Here is a 20,520-nt window from a genome sequence, read left to right as displayed (position 1 = left end):
CCTTGCAAGAGTGAGCCTGAATTTCTGTACTGGAAAGTTCAGTAAGTGCCTGGATGTATTCATTTCTGAGGCAGATACTTGGTTTCACATAATGATGCTGATTCCTCTCACTGTTCTACCAGTAACAGGGCAAATGAAAAAGAAGCATGTTCAAGAACATGGGTGTTTGCATTAAGAACACTTTATGTTACAGTATAAATGGCATTTCCAATAAAACATGAAAAGATTTATACTGTATCTACAAAATTTAAGCGTTTGCTACAATAAATGCTATGTTTCTTTTAAACAAGCTAGAAAGGTAAGGAATGTCACGATCAATCTATACATTCTTTCTGCAGCATTAGCCTGGAAGACTGATGTTTAAATTGGACAATCGTAGATGTGAATTTCCTGATCATCTCCGACAGACACAATTTTTGAGCCACTTCCATTGTATTTTACTCCCCAGACCTGTAAATAAAGAGAAAAAAAAGTCCACTAACACCTTTATTCTTTATGAATGAACATCCTTATTCTATTCTCATTATACTGAATCTAGAAAAACACTGAGATGAGGATGTTCTCGTGCTTTCTGCCTTTCCTCTAACTAGGGATCTTCTATTACTACTGTTTGATTATCATTCCACTCACCTCCCAACTCAAGAAAATTTCATTTCTAAACACAAATCAAGGTATCTACAAACCTTTCAAAGATTCACAATCTAGGAAGTGACCTAATGTTGTGAAGATGGAACCCACAAGGGACCAGCATGTGGTCTCATTTATGTTTCCAGGAAGGAAAAGGCCCAACTACCCTGAGGTCGCTGCCTACGGGGATCATTGCAAACTGTGCTCCTCACCTACCTCCTTGGGCTCGCCCCCACCACGGTCAGTACTTCTCACTCTCTTATTAGAGGCCTATGAAACCTGCCTGTCCCTAGGAGCTAGACAACTTGGCGTCACACGTCATTGCTTTCATTTGCTATGTACTGAATTAACAGATTCACACCTCCTTCCCAGACAGAACTGATGTGGCAGGAGTTTTATCAGGTCAGCCTGTCACCCTACCCCTGAGTTGGGTGTTCTAGCCCTGATTTCAGTGTTGCAGCTGGGCCAGGTGATGGCCTCATTTCCACTCCAAACGTCTTCCTCTGACAGCACCACACACTGACCTTCACGTGCAAAGCAACACAGCCAGCCAGGACTTACTCCCTGAGTTAAATGTTTTAATCCAGTAGTGGAATGTCAAAATTAAACCCCCTCAACTTTGTGGGCAACAATTTAAGATTAAATGTAAAAAAGCATGAACAACTGTTAACTTTAAGCTGCATTCCAAAGAGATTCTATGAGATCGCCATAAGAGCATTTAAAATATCTTAAAAGACAACTTTATACTGCCATGGGTACTTTATTTTTTATACTACTTCCCCAAGACCCTTGCTATTCAAAGTGGTTGGAACCAGCAATGCTAGCCTCACCTGGAGCTTGTGACAAACACAAAAACTCAGGCCCAGGCCAGACCCACTGAATCAGCATCTGCATTGTTACCAGCTCCCCAGGGGATTCCTGTGCACATTAAAGGGTGAGAAGCCCTGCACTAGAATGCCTTTATCATTTCACATTCATCTTGGAGAGATAAGACTCCAGTGAAAACAAAGCCTCTTCTCCCTAATTTAAAGACTGAAACAAAAGTCAGTGATATCACTAACTTCAAACAACCTGTAAGAATTTCTGGCTTCAAGTATATTTAAAGAAAAAAAAAAATCACTTCACTTCTTTGGGCCGCTCCAAAAGAGAAAAGTGATGGCTGTGGAATGGAATGGAAGCTTCTGAGTAAGCAGGTTCTTCTTGAGCCAGCCATGGCCCAGCTCTACCCAGAAAAGGGCCCAGGCACGCCCCAGGCACCAGCTGCAGCATGTTTCAAAGAAGGCATTTAAAGGCTGTGTGGCTAGTACCCGTTTTCTGGCCTACACAGGGACATATCATGCCTTGTGGGTTGCTAGGCTGACAGCACGTCCTGAGCCTCTGCACCCCCGAGTGCGCACAGGAACACAGGCTGGATGGACATCCAAGCAATCAGAGAAGCTCAGCCCCAAGGGTCGACTGGTCTTGACAACCCAAGCAGCAAGGTTAGGAAAAGGAATGAGTTTTGGCACAGTGGTCAGACAATGCTAGCAATCCAAAGGAATTTGAATGTTAATTATGCCATACCTGATCCTGGTGATCAAAGAAGGTGTGAACACAAGTCCTCGTTCCAACATCCCAAACTTTTACACTTTTGTCAGATGAGCTATTTTAAAAAAGGGAACATTAGTATGAGAAAAGCTCTCAGACTGGTTTGAAGTTGGAAAGAACCTGCTCAAAAATCCCACACTCCTTCACTCAGCCTGCCTAGAGGCCCCCTTGGTGCCTGGGTACACAAGTGGCCATCCAGGGCCCCAAAAGGTGGCCAAGGATGTTGGCATCACTGGTTGGCTTTCCCCTCTCACAGAGCAGCTATTTCCCTGAACTTCTGATCTGCCTGGCCCTCATATTAAATGTTCTCATCAGGAGTCTCGGATGAGAGTCCTATATCCAGATGGGAGGGAGGCCCGTGAAAGCTTCAAAATAAAGGTTCTCAGAGGCTTCTGTAAACCTCTGTGCAATGCTATTAAGCCATCCATCCTCTGTTTTTCAACTGTCTTGGCCATCCTGGGCCTAAACAACACTGGGGTCTCAAAGCACAACATTTTACAAACAGATTTTCATATCTGAAGTTACTACTGTAACACAGGTATCCCTTAAGTAACTGTAGGTAGAAGCCTAGATTTATAAGGAAGAACTAAGAGCTGAACTGTTCAAAAGAATCCACTTTTGTTCCAGCTGAGGACAATTAACTTCACAATTTAAAAAACACTGCAGAAAACAAAGGCTATCAGAATTAAAAAAGGGTCTTCAAATTTTAAGGCAATTCATACAAGATGACCATCTTCATCTTCATAACATTTTAGAAACTGATAAGAATCATAAGTACCTGGAAACAAAGTGTGTGTCATCAGGACAAAATGCAACGTTCAGCACCCAGGATGCATGGCCACTCAATGTGCCAGCCAAGCTGGCGTGTTGTCTGAAATGGGAGTTTCAAATAAAATGGAGAGGTTAACTTTTGGAATACAATCACTGAAATGGAAGGTATACTCTTAATTGCCCGTTTAATTGGACCAAATCTGCTACCCTTATAATCACCACAGTATTAGTTTAAAAATTCCCTTTTCTATGAAGTAGCATCACACACTGCAGAAACAAAATTTTCAACAGCATTAACCCCAAATATGTCAATGCCACCAAGAGCCAAAAATAAGATCCTGAACAAGCAAAGCTTAAAAAGCTCAAAATAAAGAAGGCTCAGCAAGTCAACTCCTAAGATGAGGAAACAGAACCAGCAGGGGCAAGCAGGCCATCTCAGGGCAGTTCCAGGTTCTGACCCCTGCCCACCTAGTACCCTTTCCATATAGGGCCAGTGCCTTGTGTCTAAGGAATGTATAAGGATGTACAAGATGTACATCTCTTTACAACAGATGTGGCTTGGATAGACCATTTTTAAGCTAACCAAGAACAAGACAGGTCTAATTACTACAGTCATTTTCACTTTTTAAAAAAGCGAAATGAAATCACTTATGGCTGGAAAACAATCCTAAGACCCGACTGAGGCCAGCAGTTTGACCTCTGAACCCAGAAGAGTAGAGCAAACCTCGGTTAGGTACAAGGAGAGGTGGCCTCAGTGGAAAGCAGTGGGATCACAAGCAGGTAAAAGTCCTAGGTGTTCATTCAGTAACAGCACCTTAGCCAAACCACCACCTCAGCTTGGGCTTCTCGCCTGCCTTATGGGGACACGAATCCGCGCTACCTCACCGGTTGTTGGGAGGATGATGAAACTGTAGCACTGAAAGCCTTATTAAAGAAAACGGGATACTTAAGGAATTGCTACTATTTATATTGGCTCTGCTACTGACAGGCAAGCACAGTTTGAGAGAGGCATCTTCCCCCCAGACCCTAACACCCTCATTCCGCTCTAATTCCAGAAGCTGCAGTTCTAATTCCATGTCTCTTTGACAACTTTCTGTCCTCCCAAAGCCCCCAAGTTTAAACTCCCGAAAAATTCTCACAGGCCCATAAAAGGACATGCATGTGGATGATCATGGCTGTAGCACCCATCGTTGGGAAGAAGCGTAACGTATGCACCCAGTGGATTAGAATGCTACCTTTGGAAGCCAGGAACCAGAGGCACACTGATGAGCAGTACTGAGTCAAAGTATCACACACACGTCAAACACCGTATAGGGGAGACCTCAGGGGTGAAAAGGAGTGGTGACTGAGAACGATAGGGGAAAACAACAAGAGAAAGGGCCCTTGCACAGGCTTCCAATGAAACAGAGCCATGAACTGAAGATTAACTCACTTCTATACCTGTGGTCAAAAACCAACAACAAAAAATCTCCCTCATCTAGACCTGCTGCAAACTGGCTTATGAACTGACAGCTCCCTAACTAGGGCAGAGAAGTACCTTCTAGAAAACACCCCTAGAAAATGGATGTTCTAACTGTTTACCATCACTCCAAGCCAGCTACAGCCCATGGCTCCATCTCCTCAACTGTACACTACTTACCTACCCAAAAGAATTTAAAATCACAACAGACAGGATGCCTGAAAAAAAGTAGCAAGTATGTGATCCTAGTAGGTAACCCATGCACGTCTTCCTCCATAACATTCTAAGCTCAAAGCAGGGACGCTGACAGGGGAGGAATGACTGGGGAGACTGAGTGTCTGACAGGACCTGAACACAAGTCTTTCCTAGACCCAGAGAGGGAGCAGCACACTTGCTAGGGCTCTTCCTAATGATAAGAGGCAAAACAGGCATTGGTATTAAGTGAGAAGCCTTGAATCTCAACAGGTAACTTACACATCATAGATCTTGATGTAGCCATCATCTGAAGCAGTGACAAGGAGCTGCGAATCCGGGGAAAAAGTCAAGGAGCGAATGGGCATAGCATGGCCTGAAATTCACAAAGACGCTTGTTAACTGATACAGTTTCCACTAACTATGTCACTTTTAATGACTGTAAGTCACTGAGTTGCACTGCCCAGGTGCTTCAGTCAGACAGGGTACTGACTGGACCCTTCCTTCTAATGCTCTAGAAACATGCACATAACCCAGGCCCCTCCTGCTGGAGCCATTTCTCCTCAGATCCCTTCCTTGACCAACTGGACCTCAGCACACATTGCTTAGAAGAAACTCCTCTGCCACAGATATGGCCAAACACGGAAACATGCATCGTTTCTGATTTGCAAGGTTGAAGAAATAGGATGCTATTTCCCTACCAAATCCTTTGCTGTAGAGGGTAAAGGATACACTGAAGAGGTAATATATTCTCTTGGTTAGAATTCAAAATAGTACAAAAGAATACAGAGCAGAAGTCGCCCTCCAACCCTTCCCTTGTTCTAGTACCCAGTTCTCCTGCCCAGAGGTCATCATTGCAAAGGGTAGGCACAGCACTTTCATCTACCTTCAAATTACTGACAAAAAGGAGTTATTTTCTAAGCACAAAGTTCTTTAGAACCAAACATGACAGAAATAAGACACTCATATAGCTAGGATATATTAACACATAAATAAAAAGGCCTGTTCACCAAAAAAAGCACTTAACACGGTACAAGAACTAATATGTCTAGGTTATAACTAGTGACAAAACTGAACCTTAGAGGCATTTGAGATCTCCAACTGAGATTGATGTTTTGCAAATCTAAACCTCATTTGCCATTTAGCAGCATTTTAATGAAAGAATACGTCTTCCTTTGTGATCTGATAAGCCAGTTCGCACAAAATAAAACGATGAACCACACCTTCCAGCGTGTGCAGAAGTTTTCCGGTTGCAATATCAAAAATATTGATGATTCCGTCTATGGCTCCACTGGCCAGATACTTCCCATCAGGACTCTGCACAGAGAACATATGGAGATCATTTGGAACTCCATATTCTTAAGCCATCCCCACCAAACACAAGCAATCTGCTGGCTGCAGGTCTAACTGGCTGACTGGCAAACCATGCCAGTAGCTGCCTGACAAGACCAATGCAGAACGTTTACCAAGGAATACAATAGGCTAGAAGAGTAAACTGAAAGAATCAGAGAGAGAAAAAAAGAGCAACGTTTCCTTACATATGCAATACTAAGAATGAATTTTCCTCTTGTGTCCAAAGAATATTCCTTTTTCCCACTTTCCACACCAAAAATGTTCACTTTCCCCACATGAGTTCCTGTGGCCAGATACTGGGAATCAGGAGAAAAGGCCAAAGTCCAGGCATCCACTGAACAGAAAAAAGAAGGAAAAAAACTATAGTGAGAAAAGACGCGACTTTAATTTTAAAAATGTTGTGAAGATATTAATTCTATACCAATTTAGTTTAAGGGCATCTTAAATTTTTACTAAAAATGTAGACAGACAGGACAATACCAAGTGTTAGCAAGGATGTGGAGAAACCAAAATCCTCATACACTGGTGGGAAAATAAAATGGTACAGCTACTTTGAAAAACAGTTTGACAGTTTAAGTAAAAACACTTACCATAATACCCAACAGTTCCACTCAGAAATGAAAACACATGTCCACGTATCTGAATGCTCATAGCAGCATTACTCAGAATATTCAAAAACTGGAGAGAATCGAAATGTCCATCAACTGGTAAGTGGATGAACAAAACGTGGAATATCCCATAATGGAATACTCACTGCTCAGCAATAAAAAGGAACAAACTACTGATACATGCTACAACACGGATGAACCTCAAAAACATCATGCTAAAGAAAGAATGAAGATGTATAAGACAATACGATTTCACTTACATGAAATTTTTCAAAAAGGCAAAACTATAAGTACAGAAAGCAGATGAGTGGTTGCCTGAGGCTGAGGGTGGGAGCACAGATTAACTATAAATGGGCATGAGGGAACTTCTGTGGGGCACGGAAGTGTTCTAAAACCGAATCGGAGTGGTGGCTGCACAACTGTGGAAATTTACTAAAACTTGTTAAACTATATACTTACCATGGGTTAATTTCAGAGTGCAATTATAGAGGTGAAAGTCTACCTCAATAAAACTGTAATAAATGAAAAGGTACCAGAAATACTCTTATATAAAACTGTAATATGACCAAGTATTTACCACAAATTAACAGAGAATAAGGACTGGAAAGAGGCACTGTTTGTTTAAAAAAAAATCAACTAGTTTTAAAGTTATACCACACAGCCTGATTTCAAGTGTTCTATTCAAATGTTATTTGTGTATCACAGTGCTTCTGTGTAAGTCTCCAGACTCATGGGCAGCCTGGGTAAACACATGTGCTTTATATTTCCATCTGGAACACTGATAATATTTTAGTATTTCTTTTCTCAGCTACATGGGAACCTCTTCATAGGCAACCCCAAAGGGCTTTGGGAGCTTTTGGGGTCAGAGCCTAGAGGCCAAGGAATAATCTAGTTGTCCAGTGCTCGTCTAGGTCCCTTTGCCCATACCCACTCTTATATGGGAATGTACCCTAAGTCCTGCCCCTCCTGCATCTGCCCAGAAACAGAGCTTATTAGATCAAAGGGAGAGGAGAGAAAGGCTCCTTCCCATGTCACTCTCCTTATTCCTGGGGCAGGGCTCAAAGAGGTCATGCCCTTCTCAGGCCAGGGGAGAGTGAAGGCCTCTCTGAGTTTAACTCATGGTAGACAGGGGCTCCTGGCACAGATGGGTCAGCACCATATTCCAGGGTGAGTTTTAAAATAAAAATCTCTCACAAATTTTAACACACATATTCAAAGTAATAATCAATAATTTAGCTCTATCACTTTTCTTATGAAATATTTGTTTTAAAAAAGGAAATTAACTTCAAAAGTGCTCAATTAACCAAGAAGATCTGAAAAAGCTTTTATAATCAATCTCTCAAATAACTGCTTTTTAATATCTATCTTTACTCCTAAATGACTAAAGCATTATTCTAACAGGATTGTTTTCTTATTCCTATTATAATTAGCTGTTTACAGGAATAATAGTTACTAGAAAATCTGATTTTTATTCCTTGAAGTTTAATAAAATCACACTTTTGAATTATTTTTACATTTGCTTATTAACTGTTCGATAACATAGAACTTTTAGTGGCAAATTTCCTTATACTTGAAATTGAAGGAATTTTTATTCCTCAATTAAAATGTTCACTCTAAAATTTATTTTAACATTTGCATAATAAATATTTATTTAAATCACTAAGTTCCACCCCATCAGCAAAAGAGTAGCTTTTCTTTACATTGGGACATCTTGAACCATCTGATGTCGAGAGGCCCCTATGCTTCCGCCTTTGTTCTTCAATGTCAGTTTGCTGGAGCTACAGGATGGGTGAGGTGCCCAATGGAGGATGTTCCCCTTCATCTTCCTTTTCTTCTACTTCCTCACTTTCTTCTTCAGGATCTGAGATTTTCTTTCTTGTCTTTTTCTCCTTCTTCTGTTCCTTCTTTCACATTCTCCAGGCATATTTTCAAGATAGGTATAATGTAAATGTCCGTTTCCCTACATTCATTAGACCTGGACTTATTAGTTTTACCTTCAGATGAATTCAATTCAGCTGCTCCTTAGTTGTCAATAGCAATGCTTGCTTTTATTACTCACCCAAATAACTATTGTTTAATGGTATGGTATAGTTTTAGGAATATTCCTATCCAAAAAGAAAATAAACCCAACCCTCTACTCGTCTCAGTATCTTTTTTCTTTCCTAACAGTAATCTTTCAATGATCATTTGCCACACATGGAACCAGTATGTAGTTTAAGGTACTATTTGTCAGGGAAGGCAAGTTGGATACAGACACCATCCTTTTCCTTGGAACAAATCCAGTAATCATTTCTTCAGCTGTGGTGTGCCCGGGGGGTCACAAAACCACGCAGTGACCTTGGCATCATGGGAGGGCTTAGGTGTCCAAGATGAAAAGGCAGCAACAGATCTGCCTCTTCCTCCTCTCAGCTACAAAGCAGAGTCTTAGCAGACTTTGTGGGCTAGTTTGGGGACCCAAGTCCTCTGTAAGAGATGTCAACAGGGCAAGGACACATGCAAAAACAATCATCTGGGGAGTCAAGAGTGTCTGGGTAGCTTTTTTCAAATACATATCCCAGCCCACACACCCCAATAACTGTGATTCAGTGGATCCAAAATAGGGATTGGACATATGTATTCTTTAAAAAGCTTCAATAGTTAAGAATCAAAGACATGGAACATTGCCACTGAGGGGAAATGAACTCAGTTTCCAGACAACCCAGAGTCCTTAAAACCCTAGGACCATCATTCTTTCCAGAATAAGTACAGCCTACAGGGTCTACTGAACATAACCAGTGGGAGACAAATCCACCTGGGCCTCCCATCAAGGGAATTAAGTTAAGGAAATTCCTGAGCAGCTCTCCTGTAATCAACCCACAGAGGGGTGTGCCAGAGAGGGACCAGGCTCTCTGCACTCTCTACCGGTCATCACCTATTCTGGCAGAACAGGCTCTGCTCATGAATGCTATGCAGTCATTTACAAGTAAATATAAGGCTACAAGGAATCCTGAAATGTCATGTTGCTTGTTCCACATTAATCCAACATACTGAAATCATTAATTTCCATTACCTCAGATATTTATCAAGGCTAATGGACAAGATTATGCTGTCCTATAGAACTTAAAAAAACAATGGATTTGTTTCTTTAGAAGTTTCATATATCTATCATATACTAGAAACAGGCACTTTAATCATAATTAGTAGAGATTACCATGATACAGATCTATGAGGACACAGTGCTTTATGTTCTAGACCTCTATAAGGCAGTGAATGTATCAATTCAGAATATGGCAAACAGAGGACCTCTGGACCATTCAAACACAAGTCCACAATCCCAAATCAGCAATTCTGAAACTCAAAGGCGATGAAAACTGAAAGTTTTAAAAAATAATTTCAGTACCAAAATTCATTTGGTAATAAAACCTGACCTGAACTGATGTAAGGCTATTTATAGCCTGTATATACCTCTCTTAGTGTAAATACTCATGTTTAGTCGCTGAGGTATTAGTATTTGATTAGAGTGCTGCCCCCAGCCCCACTGAAGGTATTACATGACATACAGTTCATGCACCCATATTACCAGTCTCAAATCCAAAAACTTCTGAACTGTAAAACACATCTATCCCTAAAGGTTTCAAAAAGGGATTGTAAACCTCTAGTATCTTCTCTAAGAGTAAAACTCTTACCAGGTCCTGCATCTATAGACTTTATCTGTTTGCCGTTTTCCAAGTCCCAGAGACGAATGTGAGCATCAAGAGAACTGGATGCAGCAATGGGCAGGGTGTGGCTGATGTCCACAGACACCACACCCAGCTGATGGCCCTCCAGACTCCACTGTAGGTCCAGCTTCTCATCACGCCTTCAATGGGGGACAGAGAAATGGATTTCTTCATACACAACACATTGTACCTGGCATCTGAAATTCTGGGCCCCTGAAAGTATGTATTACCAATGGTCTGTGAAAAGCAGAACCAGAGAGGAAATCAAGAGCCACAGAACACCACATGCAGCCAACTTTTAGCCATGAGACTTTTTTTTTTCTTAAACTATAGGGCCTGAACAGCGAATAACAGGAAAACAAATGAGAGAAAAATAATCTGCCTTTGTATACCACCATACTACTATTGCTTTCTTGCTTAGAAAACAGTTAATACTTCTCTGATTGCAATTTGGGAGCCCAGAAGTAAAAACCCCAATTTCCAAGGCTGCATGTTAGAGGAGAGGGCACTCACCATTTCCAGACCTTCACCAGGTCATCCAGGGATCCTGTGACCACCGTCTCAGAGTTTTCTTTCTTGTTTGTCCCCCAGGCAACTGACCAAATGGCATCATCATGGGCTAGAATGGGAAGCACTTCATTTTAAAAGTCTTCATGCAACTTCTGAACTGAATGTGCTAAGATGAAGCTGAAATACTGTTACAACAATTCTGAGGTAATATCCACCTGTGCCATTTTATTGTTTTGCAAACCACTTTCCCATACAGCTTTTATTATAACTGTGGAGGCAGATATGAAAACTGGAGGCTCTGAAGAAGCTACTTGCCCCACATCACAGGTTCCCAGGTGGGGCAGCAGTGCCAGAGTGATCCAATGTCCCTTCTACTCTCGCATGCTGTCCAACATGCATTAGTGTGGAATGGCTCTCACTTCGCTAAAGTGAAACCCACCCCAAAAAGAGATCTAAAGTTGATAAGAGTTATTTCTTAGAGGTCCTTGGAAACCAGTAGGCAGGTCAACTGTAAACAGTACAGTTCTGAAAACAAATAACTAAAACAGCCTCCACACATGAGATGCCTTTTGCCACAATGTCTATTATGTTTAATGGGCCAGTGATTACTTTAATCCTTTTATAAGTATTACCTCAGCCACAACAACCCTAGGAAATAGGTACTGTGAATAGTATCTTCATTTTACAGATAAGGAATCAGAGGCTTAGAGAAGCCTAGTAGCTCACCCAAAGTCAAAAGCTAAGAAGAGGCAGAACCGGGATTCAAATCCAACCTCTCTATTAACTAACGTCTACTTTAAATTCTAAGTCTGCAAGTTGCATATCTGGCAGGCCATGCTGGTGGGTCTGCAGACCTGGTGCAGGAATATAAATGTGACAAGTGCACAAGGAGGCTTTCTTCATACCTGGCGGCATTTCTCCAGGAACACCTTTCCAAGATATGAATACAAGGGCATTCAACTTAAACAGCTGTGACTTACATACATGGCTTCCATTACAATCCCCACCCGACCCAAGCCTGCTAGCTTGCCAGCCGGATGGCATTAGCTGCATACAAGGCAGCTGACTGGCATGCCCGACTAGCTACTAGTTACCTATGCTAGCTAACCTGAAAGAATGCTTTTGGCTTAAAATTTAGACTACCTAAATGTCACCTACTTAAAGTGGAAGGGCTTTTATTAGGCATTTCACAAATTCCTCCAGGCTTTACCTACCTCATCCAGGCTGTGGTGGAGAAATGAGATACGTGTGAATAGGCCACGTACATACTCCTTTTCAGGTATGAAGTCCGGTATCACTGGCCAGTTACTTTTCCAGACTGAACTCTGACCTGCCTCCTGCTCCCATTCCCACCACTGCCTCTGCCGCACAGCCCCCAGCCCACCCCTCACACTCAGTAGTCTTGACAGAAATTCACCTTGCTGTTACTATATCCTTCACTTTCATTGAGGGTCAAAGGTCCTCTGTGAGAGTCCCTGCACTTGTTGTAAATGAAGGAGCCCGAATAAAAACCCCCAAGAGAACATCTGAGTTCAGGGCCAGGCTCAAGTTTACCTCCCCAGATGAGCTGGCATGAACAGATTTCTGAGACTCAAAGCGTTTCCTTCTTTCACTTTGATAGCTGGGAAGCTCAGAGTTCCTCAGGTGGGAAAGGTTTCCTCAGCCTGGAGTTCTCTGGTCTGTCATTTGACTCCTGCTTTTTCTTTTAAGTTAGTGGCTTGGTTTTTGTTGTTGTTGTTGTTTGTTTTTAAATGTATTTGTTTTCAGCTGCTTCTGCCAATGTTTCTGCAGAGTACAGTTGGAAACTGCATGTCTGGTCAGCATGACAAAAATCTTAAGCCAGGGACAACAGTTTTTCATAGGTAAATTTGCTTGAACAGGCAAGCTGCTTACCTTGCTCTTGTTTGAAGAGAATACTGTACTAAAAAAGAACAGAAGACACATTAAACCAATGGTCAGATTTCAGATGTGTCCCATCCCTTCCCTAAAACACCCCCTGCCCCCCAACTCACTGCCCTGCCCCCCAGTAGATATAGTCACCAGTCTTAGCTACTTCCCCTGCCTGACCTCTTAGGAGCTCCTTGATTCCTGCTCATGCAAGGTTTGTAGAGTCATACCAGAAAAAAATTAGTTCTTTAATTTTAGACAAACTATAGTCTCTTCTCCCTAACCACTATTACCCACCCCAAAAGGAGAGTAATAAATTACGTGTTTTTTCCTGCTCTGATCACCAGGAAGCTCAGAGTCCAGTATGCAGCTTAATTTTTGCAGCTGTATAAAACCACACAGTCTGCATAACCTGTTAACTCTGTCCCTAATTTTATTACAAAGATATGTTTCTCCTTTTCTGATCTTTGTTTCTTTCTCCTTTTTTTTTTTGCGGTACGTGGGCCTCCCACTGTTGTGGCCTCTCCCGTTGCGGAGCACAGGCTCTGGACGCGCAGGCTCAGCGGCCATGGCTCACGGGCCCAGCCGCTCCGCAGCATGTGGGATCTTTCTGGACCGGGGCAAGAACCCATGTCCCCTGCATCGGCAGGCGGACTCTCAACCACTGAGCCACCAGAGAAGCCCTCTTTCTCGTTTTGTGTACAAATTCTTTTAAGCTTCCTCAATCCCTTTGTAAACTGTGGTACAGACTTAGATAAAATAATCCTCCTCTTAGTGTTGTGCATTTTACTAGTGCCACCTACCCCCCTGGTGACTAGGTGCCCAGGGTCACCCTACTCTTCAGGAGAAGAGCAGGAATCAGACGCTAGTTTTCTGACTACACACCCAGACAACGTACTGGGCTCGAAGCTGCCAAAGAGACCAACTGATATTCTTTCTTTCCATAGGCCTTACCTGGTTGGTCATTTCCTTAACCAAGGATGAAGGGCTAAAGGCCAGACAGCTCTGTGGAAACAATACCAGGGTTTCAGTAAGGGGGTGTCATCAGGACAGAGGGGGCTACAGAAGGTTCCCCTTGATCAAGAAAATAAGGCAACTCTTTGGCAGAGTTGCCCGGACACTTTTCTGTGGATCAGTCCCAGGGGCCCCCTTCACAAGCCCTACCAGGTGGCACGGACTTCTTTCTCAACTAATACCTATCACCTCCCATGTTTTCTTCTCCTCAAGTTGACTATAGAGAGGGACCAGTCTCCCTCCTTTGCTGCTCTTCAGAGAGATAAAACCACAGGACCTTTTAATTTAAAATCTTATTTATTCAAAACTCAACAAGCAAATATGGGGGAGCAAAGTTCTTAGAGTCCATGCGAGGATCTCAGCCAAAAATGCCTATAAGAGCCAGCAGGCATGTAAATGAGGACATGAGCTAGAGGGAGACACATGTCTCCCAAGAGGTGCTGAAGTCTTTAAGGACTTAGCTCAGCTAAACACAAACTTAACCATAGGAGTAGATTTAATTTCTCAGGCTATAATAAGAGTTCTCAATCTTTTTTGTGTGTGCTGTAGACCCCTCTAGCAGCCTTGTAAACCCTATAAACCCCTTCTCAGGATGTTTTCAAATACATAAAATAAAATACATAGGATTAGAAAGGAAACCAAGTATGGTCTATTCTTGTTATTCCAGGCAGTTATGTTCTGTAACATCACTGAACACCGAATTAGTGAACACTGATCCATTGCTCCTAGGGGAGACACTGCATTAGGTTCCTGCAAGACTCTGGTAACATTTTTGGCAACCGAACAATACATAACTTTGTTTTATGCACGTTTCTCAAAACTACAATGAGGTATCACCTCATGCCGGTCAGAATGGCTATTAACAAAACATCTAGAAACAATAACTGCTGGAAAGGGTGTGGTGAAAAGGGAACCCTCCTGCACTGTTGGTGGGAATGTAAATTGACACCACCATTATGGAAAACAGTACGGAGGTTCCTTAAAAAACTAAAAATAGAACTACCATATGACCCAGCAATCCCACTACTGGGCATATACCCTGAGAAAACCATAATTCAAAAAGAGACATGGACCACAATGTTCACTGCAGCTCTATTCACAATAGCCAGGACATGGAAGCAACCTAAGTGTCCATCGACAGATGAATGGATAAAGAAGATGTGGCACATATATGCAATGGAATATTACTCAGCCATAAAAAGAAACAGAACTGAGTTATTTGTAGTGAGGTGGATGGACCTAGAATCTGTCACACAGAGTGAACTAAGTCAGAAAGAGAAAAACAAATACCATATGCTAACACATATATATGGAATCTAAAAAAAAAAAAAGAGGTACTGACGAACCTAGTTGCAGGGCAGGAATAAAGATGTAGACATAGAGAATGGACTTGAGGTCATGGGGTGGGAGGGGGAAGCTGGGGCGAAGTGAGAGTAGCATCGACATACATACATGACTGACTGTAACACAGCTGGTGGGAAGCAGCCGCATAGCACAGGGAGATCAGCTCGGTGCTTTGCGATGACCTAGAGCGGTGGGATAGGGAGGGTGGGAGGGGGGCTCAAGAGGGAGGGCATATGGGGACATATGTATGCATATGGCCGATTCACTTTGGTGTACAACCGAAACTAACACAATACTGTGAAGCAATTACACTCCAATAAAGGTCTATTAAAAAAACAGACACCTTATTTTACGTTGGTAATTCATTAATATTGAACTTACGGCTAACAGCACCATAATGCTTGCCTATATGAAGTTTATCTACACGTGTGTTTTCTCCATAAGGCACATCACAGTCTTCCTGCACTTAGGAACACTAAGAGAGTACTTTAGCACTGTGCTTGCGGGGGGGCATTTTAAACACTGAAATCACCAATAAAGGCACAAAAATACAAACATCATGGCACTAACAGACTGAAAACAAAGACACTTGTTTACAGCATGAGAACTGAAGCAAGAAGGCAGAATGTTTCCTTGTTCAGCTGCAGCTGAGAATGTGTGTCAGTTGACTCAAAATTTTCACCACCTCACACATGTCCAAGAAAGACCACAAAAGCACTGCAAGTACTGGTTTGGGGCCTACAAATAAATTTTAGCATGTAGATGAATTTGCAAATACAGAAGCTGAGAAGAAAGATCAACTGTATACCAAAATAAAATTTTACCAAATACAAAAATTAAATTTGTGATAGCATAACATATGTGATTCTTAATTTACATATTACATATCAAGATCTAGCAGCAAGTCTAATAACTACCATAATTTCAAAGTTGTCATGAGCTTACACAGTATGCTAAGATATGAAAGTATCTGTAATTTCTATTGGTGACAAAGTCAACCTGTCAATACTGTGGTTTGTTGACAACATTCATAATTGAAAGGAACGCTAAATTTCAGTTAGAGGTTAGAGAACATAAGGATGCAATTTTTCTTCTCACCCAAGTTCATGGCCCCCTCAATTCTATCCATCGACAGAGGAGACCATACAGCTAAGGCATCCAGGTTCAGGCTACTTGCTTTAAATTTGTAAACCCAAAAAGGCTACCGTGAAGGTTTTCCAAGGATAACAGAAAAAACAAACAAACGATTTGTAAATAATCTTTGCCAGGGTAGGAAAGACAGGTAGGAGCTCAAGCTAGTTTTGCTGAAATGAACGGTATTACAACTCTGCTTGGGCACCAGCCCTCTGCCCAGTGAAGCAGAGGCCTGCCCTCTCCCCTTCCAAATCCTGCCTCACATCCTTGCAACAGAAACAAATCCCTGCAACAGAGAGAAACAAAAGAGTAGGAAGGTTTGCAAGAAGCCAACCCCAAGAAGCCAGCCTCCTCAAGACAGAGGTGTGCTTCTATCAATGAATGCACGTTTGAGGATGTACCATGAGTCAGGCTCTGTTTTACATTCTACACATAGGTTAGCTCACTGAACCCTCTCACCCCACTTAGTAGATATTCTTATTATCACCTCTACCTTCCTGATAAGGAAAGTGAGACTCAAGAGAGGTTAAGGAAGCTGCCTAAGGTTAGTCTGACAGTAGAAGGTGGATACAAGCTATAGTATAGGCCACCAAGCTACACTACCTCTTACACCAGTTTCTTATCCTCTATAATTTAAGAGCTAAGAGGACCCCAAAGCCCTCTCTTGATACCTTCTCTCTTTAGAGAACTTTCCTCCCACTTCCTAGGCAGAATTCATTGCTCCCTCCTCAGTGTTTCTAAAGAACTTTACACATGTCCCTATTAAAGTACTCAGACAGGTCAGTAACCCATAACACTACATGGTACTTGAAGTAAAGATAACTCAGCCTGTGCTTGTACCTGTCCAGCTCGCTACCTAAGAAGACAGCGTGGCCCACCACTGGAAAACTTCGGTTAAGATAGTCGTTCCTTCTATGGACACTGACACCTTTACTGCAGAGAAACCAGCTCTAAACTCGAGCCTGCACAGAACACCCTCAGGACTCAAGATGAGGCAACCTACCCTCTCCCCTTAGGCCCCGCACGTCGAGAGGCAGCCAGGGTAAATGGAGTCACGGAAGCCACCACCCTCGGGCCCCGCAGCCTGAAGCATTCCTGAGCAAACCCTCTTAGAGGCAGCCTCGGGCCCACCCTCGCTCACCCGCCCTCCAGCCCGGGCCGTTAGCAGCTGCCTTCCCAATCGGCTGTGCGGATCAACTCACCGCCTCACTGCCCGGCTGCACTGCCCTGCGGCTCGTCTGACGCCAGTCTCCGCGCGACCGTGACGCGCGGCGATGAGCTCACGAAAGGGCGGGGCATCTCACTGGTCCCCAGGGCGCCGGCGCATGCCGCAGCGCCCCCTGCCGTCGCTACGCCGCGCACGGGGCGGACGAGGAGAAGGGGAGGAGGGGAGAGGGGGAAAGAGGCCACGCCCCGGTCACGCTGGTTTCCCCCGGGGGGCGGGGCCACTGGGAACCTGCTTCCGGAAGCGCAGTTTTAGGTTTCAGCAGCTGAGCTCTTGGCTGTTTGGGTGCCAGTCTCTTCATTTGTAGTTTGAGATTCAACTACACATGATGACTGCAAGAGTTCTGTTGCTTCAAAAAATTTTCAGTGAAATACAGCTTTGTTTTTCAAACTGCAAGTCACAACCTGTTACTGTGACGGATATCAGTTTATTAGGTCGTAACCAGCATTTTAAAACAAGGCGATGGAAGGGTGGAGGCACACACCCCATCCTCGCAAAGCTGCCCGGCTGCTCCTGGCTGCTGGTCACTGCCCAAGGCTCTCTGGGCAGGAGGGAACAGATGTTTGCGGGAGAGGAATGTCTGGGGGCGGCCCCTGAAGGGTTAAGCCTTCTTTCAGCTAGTCGTGGGAGAGAGTACAGTCTCTCCTGATTAAAACTGGTTTAGAAGTCCAAAAAGATTCTAATAGGAGGTGATGATAGTAAAGTATAGTCACAGTGAATGCAACCCTCTGAAGTATCCACGTACTCTTACCCTATCTCCACCCCCACCCCAAGTTAGAGTTTCCCAGTATCTAGTTTATTAGGACCATCTTGAGTTCTATGGTGATTTCAGGAAACTGTTAAACCGTATATCTGTTGTCCATACAACTGGATAAAGTTCATCTTTGAGGTCTTTCTGAGGAGGCTGTGTGGCCCGGAAATTTGCTGAATACACTCACGAGTCTCCCAGGGCCCATTCTCTGGTCCTCAGTCATCCCTTCAGTGACACCTCTGTCCATGGAAACTTCATCCAGCCCCAGTGGATCCCCTGCATGTCATGGGTTTAGAAAATTTGGGTCAAAGTGAGCAGACTTCAAGACTTACCTTGAATTGTCAAAAGTCTTACGTGGCATCTCGTACAAGTCAAGTTATCCCTGCAACCATTCTGGATCTATTTGACCACAGGGCATTTGCCTCTGAAGCTAAGGAAGAATGTACAAATTATATCCTCAGGCCAGGAAGCTTGTCTTGAAACTGGAGGTAATTCCTATCACATTGACTTAAGTGCTGAGTGGACCCCAGTGTTCAGGCAAATTCCACAGAACCTAGTACACAGAAATCGGGCCCTGTAATGGCTGGCATCCAGGTTCCTAAAGTGTAGAAAGGACTTAACGTCGGTCCCCAGTGCAGTGGCTTTTAGCAGTGAAGTGAGGAGTGATCCACTGCCTCCCTGTGCAACTGATTGCCAGTTTTGGCCAGTCTTAGTTTTTCCCCTTTATTTTTATTGGCAGAGTTTGTGGGTTTCTCTGGATTTTGAATATAGACTGATTATTATGTGATCTCTCCCTAACCAGGATAATTGGGCCATCTTTACTTACTCTTAGCTTATATAAAGAAGTATTTTTGAATACTCCTACTTTAAGAATGGTGAAATTTTGTCTAAAAAAATGCTTACAACTATATAGTTAAATGAATTTTAATTTGTGTGATTTGGGCTTATGTGGGTTATTTTTTTCCCTGCACATTAACTATAAATATTCCACCTCTAAATTATTCTGAGAGCACACTGATTACTTTTATGCCTTTTATCTGTTGTCAGAATACTAAGGCTTTCTGCCTTCTGTTTGCTTGCTTCCAAATCTGCTACTATTAATTTCCAATTGAAGCAAATTGTTTTGGGTATTAATTCAATTTTTGTCAGCCATTATAGTTGTTCTGAATGAAAATTCAATTAATCATCTCTCAAAAAAGAAATATAATAGATTAAAAAAAATAGAAGTTGTAAGAGTGTATCATGCACTTAAAGATACATCATATTTTATTTAAAAACTTGTTTCACATAGGCAGGTAATGGATCACAAAGGAAAATGTATTTCCTGCTGTGGGTTGTGACCAAGAAGTTTGAAAATCATTGCAGTAAGGCTTTCTAAAGACTTTCCAGCTCTTTAGTTCTATAATTGTGATAGGAACTCCAAATCATTCATTCAAAAAGGATGTATTGTGCACCTGCTTTCACCTCTAGAGCACCCCTAGAGCGCCAGGCACATGAGGTCATTGGCCTTAGTATCAGGACTGTGAAGCAAGGGTAACTGGCCTTTTTTGTGGCACGCACATCTTTGGCATCTCATGAAGTCTCAGCATAATGTTTTTAAATGCATCAAAACAACACACATAGGATTACAGAGGAAACCAATTATATCAAAAGTTATCAAAATATTTGTGAAATAGTAGTATATGTGCTTCTTTATGAATGCAGCAGGTCTAATAACTTCTGTAATTTCAAAGTGGCAATATGCATAAACAATATTTCAAGTGATCTGCAACAGCTGTAATGTGATAGGAAAATATCTGTGATTTGTCTTGGTGACAAAGCCACTGGTACTGCTTATATTTTCAGGGTTTATTGCCTACATTCATTATTAAAGGAAATATTAAATTCTAGTTAGAGGTTAAAGAAAATAAAGATATATTTTCTACCAAAAATCACAGATCCCTCAAAGGCCTGTTGCAAAGCAAATCTAGAGAGAATTACCAATGCAATGCATGCCATTTAAATAACTGTAAGTTGTGATCCTGCAGATCAGGAGGGATGGAAAGAATTTTAGAATAAAATCAAGTGAAAAATCCAAGCTCACTGTGAAATAACTCAGGTGTATAGCCTGCCCTGAAAAGCTCTGCAGAGCACAAGGAGGGCTGCTGCCCTGCAGGGATAGAGCTGTTCCCAGAGAGTGGCTCACTGTTTTTCCAGCCAGTCAGACCCAGAGAGAGGCTGAGATAAGTAGAGTGATACAAGGTCACAGTGTCCCAGGACTTACCCTCGACTCCTCTCCTCTCCACTCTATACCTCTTCCCTTCACTCAGAGTCACAGGTCTGAGCATTTCAGAAGGGAAGGAGCCTTTAGGGTCTACCGC

The 20,520-nt window shown here is 42.6% G+C and overlaps 1 protein-coding gene across 3 annotated transcripts; it reads right to left on the bottom strand.

Moving 5' to 3' along the window:
- Positions 1 to 163: 163 nt before the first annotated feature.
- SKIC8 (SKI8 subunit of superkiller complex) lies at positions 164 to 17,446 on the bottom strand. 3 transcript variants are annotated; one of them, XM_081228060.1, is made up of 11 exons: positions 17,387 to 17,446; positions 13,647 to 13,697; positions 12,699 to 12,726; positions 10,809 to 10,914; positions 10,263 to 10,435; positions 6,175 to 6,323; positions 5,860 to 5,953; positions 4,919 to 5,012; positions 2,993 to 3,085; positions 2,191 to 2,269; positions 164 to 450 (listed from the first exon to the last, which is right to left on the bottom strand). In XM_081228060.1, the coding sequence occupies exons 2-11, from the start codon at positions 13,656 to 13,658 to the stop codon at positions 361 to 363; spliced, it is 918 nt and encodes a 305-aa protein (XP_081084186.1). In that variant the 5' UTR covers positions 13,659 to 13,697; positions 17,387 to 17,446; the 3' UTR covers positions 164 to 360. The 3 variants fall into 3 exon arrangements, with proteins under 3 accessions (XP_081084186.1, XP_081084187.1, XP_081084188.1); XM_081228061.1 differs by lacking the exon at positions 17,387 to 17,446 and adding an exon at positions 17,326 to 17,358; XM_081228062.1 differs by lacking the exon at positions 17,387 to 17,446 and adding an exon at positions 17,188 to 17,290.
- Between the last annotated feature and the right edge of the window lie 3,074 nt (positions 17,447 to 20,520).

Source organism: Mesoplodon bidens (genome assembly GCF_964165515.1).
Source record: "Mesoplodon bidens genome assembly, chromosome: 3".
NCBI classification, from domain to species: Eukaryota; Metazoa; Chordata; class Mammalia; order Artiodactyla; family Ziphiidae; genus Mesoplodon; species Mesoplodon bidens.
The sequence above is the reverse complement of the archived record's forward strand: the minus strand, read 5'-3'. Positions and strand labels throughout refer to the sequence as shown.

What these genes read in the sequence shown, in the direction of transcription:
- SKIC8 (XM_081228060.1), bottom strand. An exon ending in GTCTATAGATGCAGGACCTG is followed by an intron (nt 6,324 to 10,262) that starts GTAAGAGTTTTA and finishes TTTTCTGTTCAG; the next exon opens with TGGATGCCTGGACTTTGGCC. An exon ending in GACACACACTTTGTTTCCAG is followed by an intron (nt 2,270 to 2,992) that starts GTACTTATGATT and finishes TTTTTAAAATAG; the next exon opens with CTCATCTGACAAAAGTGTAA.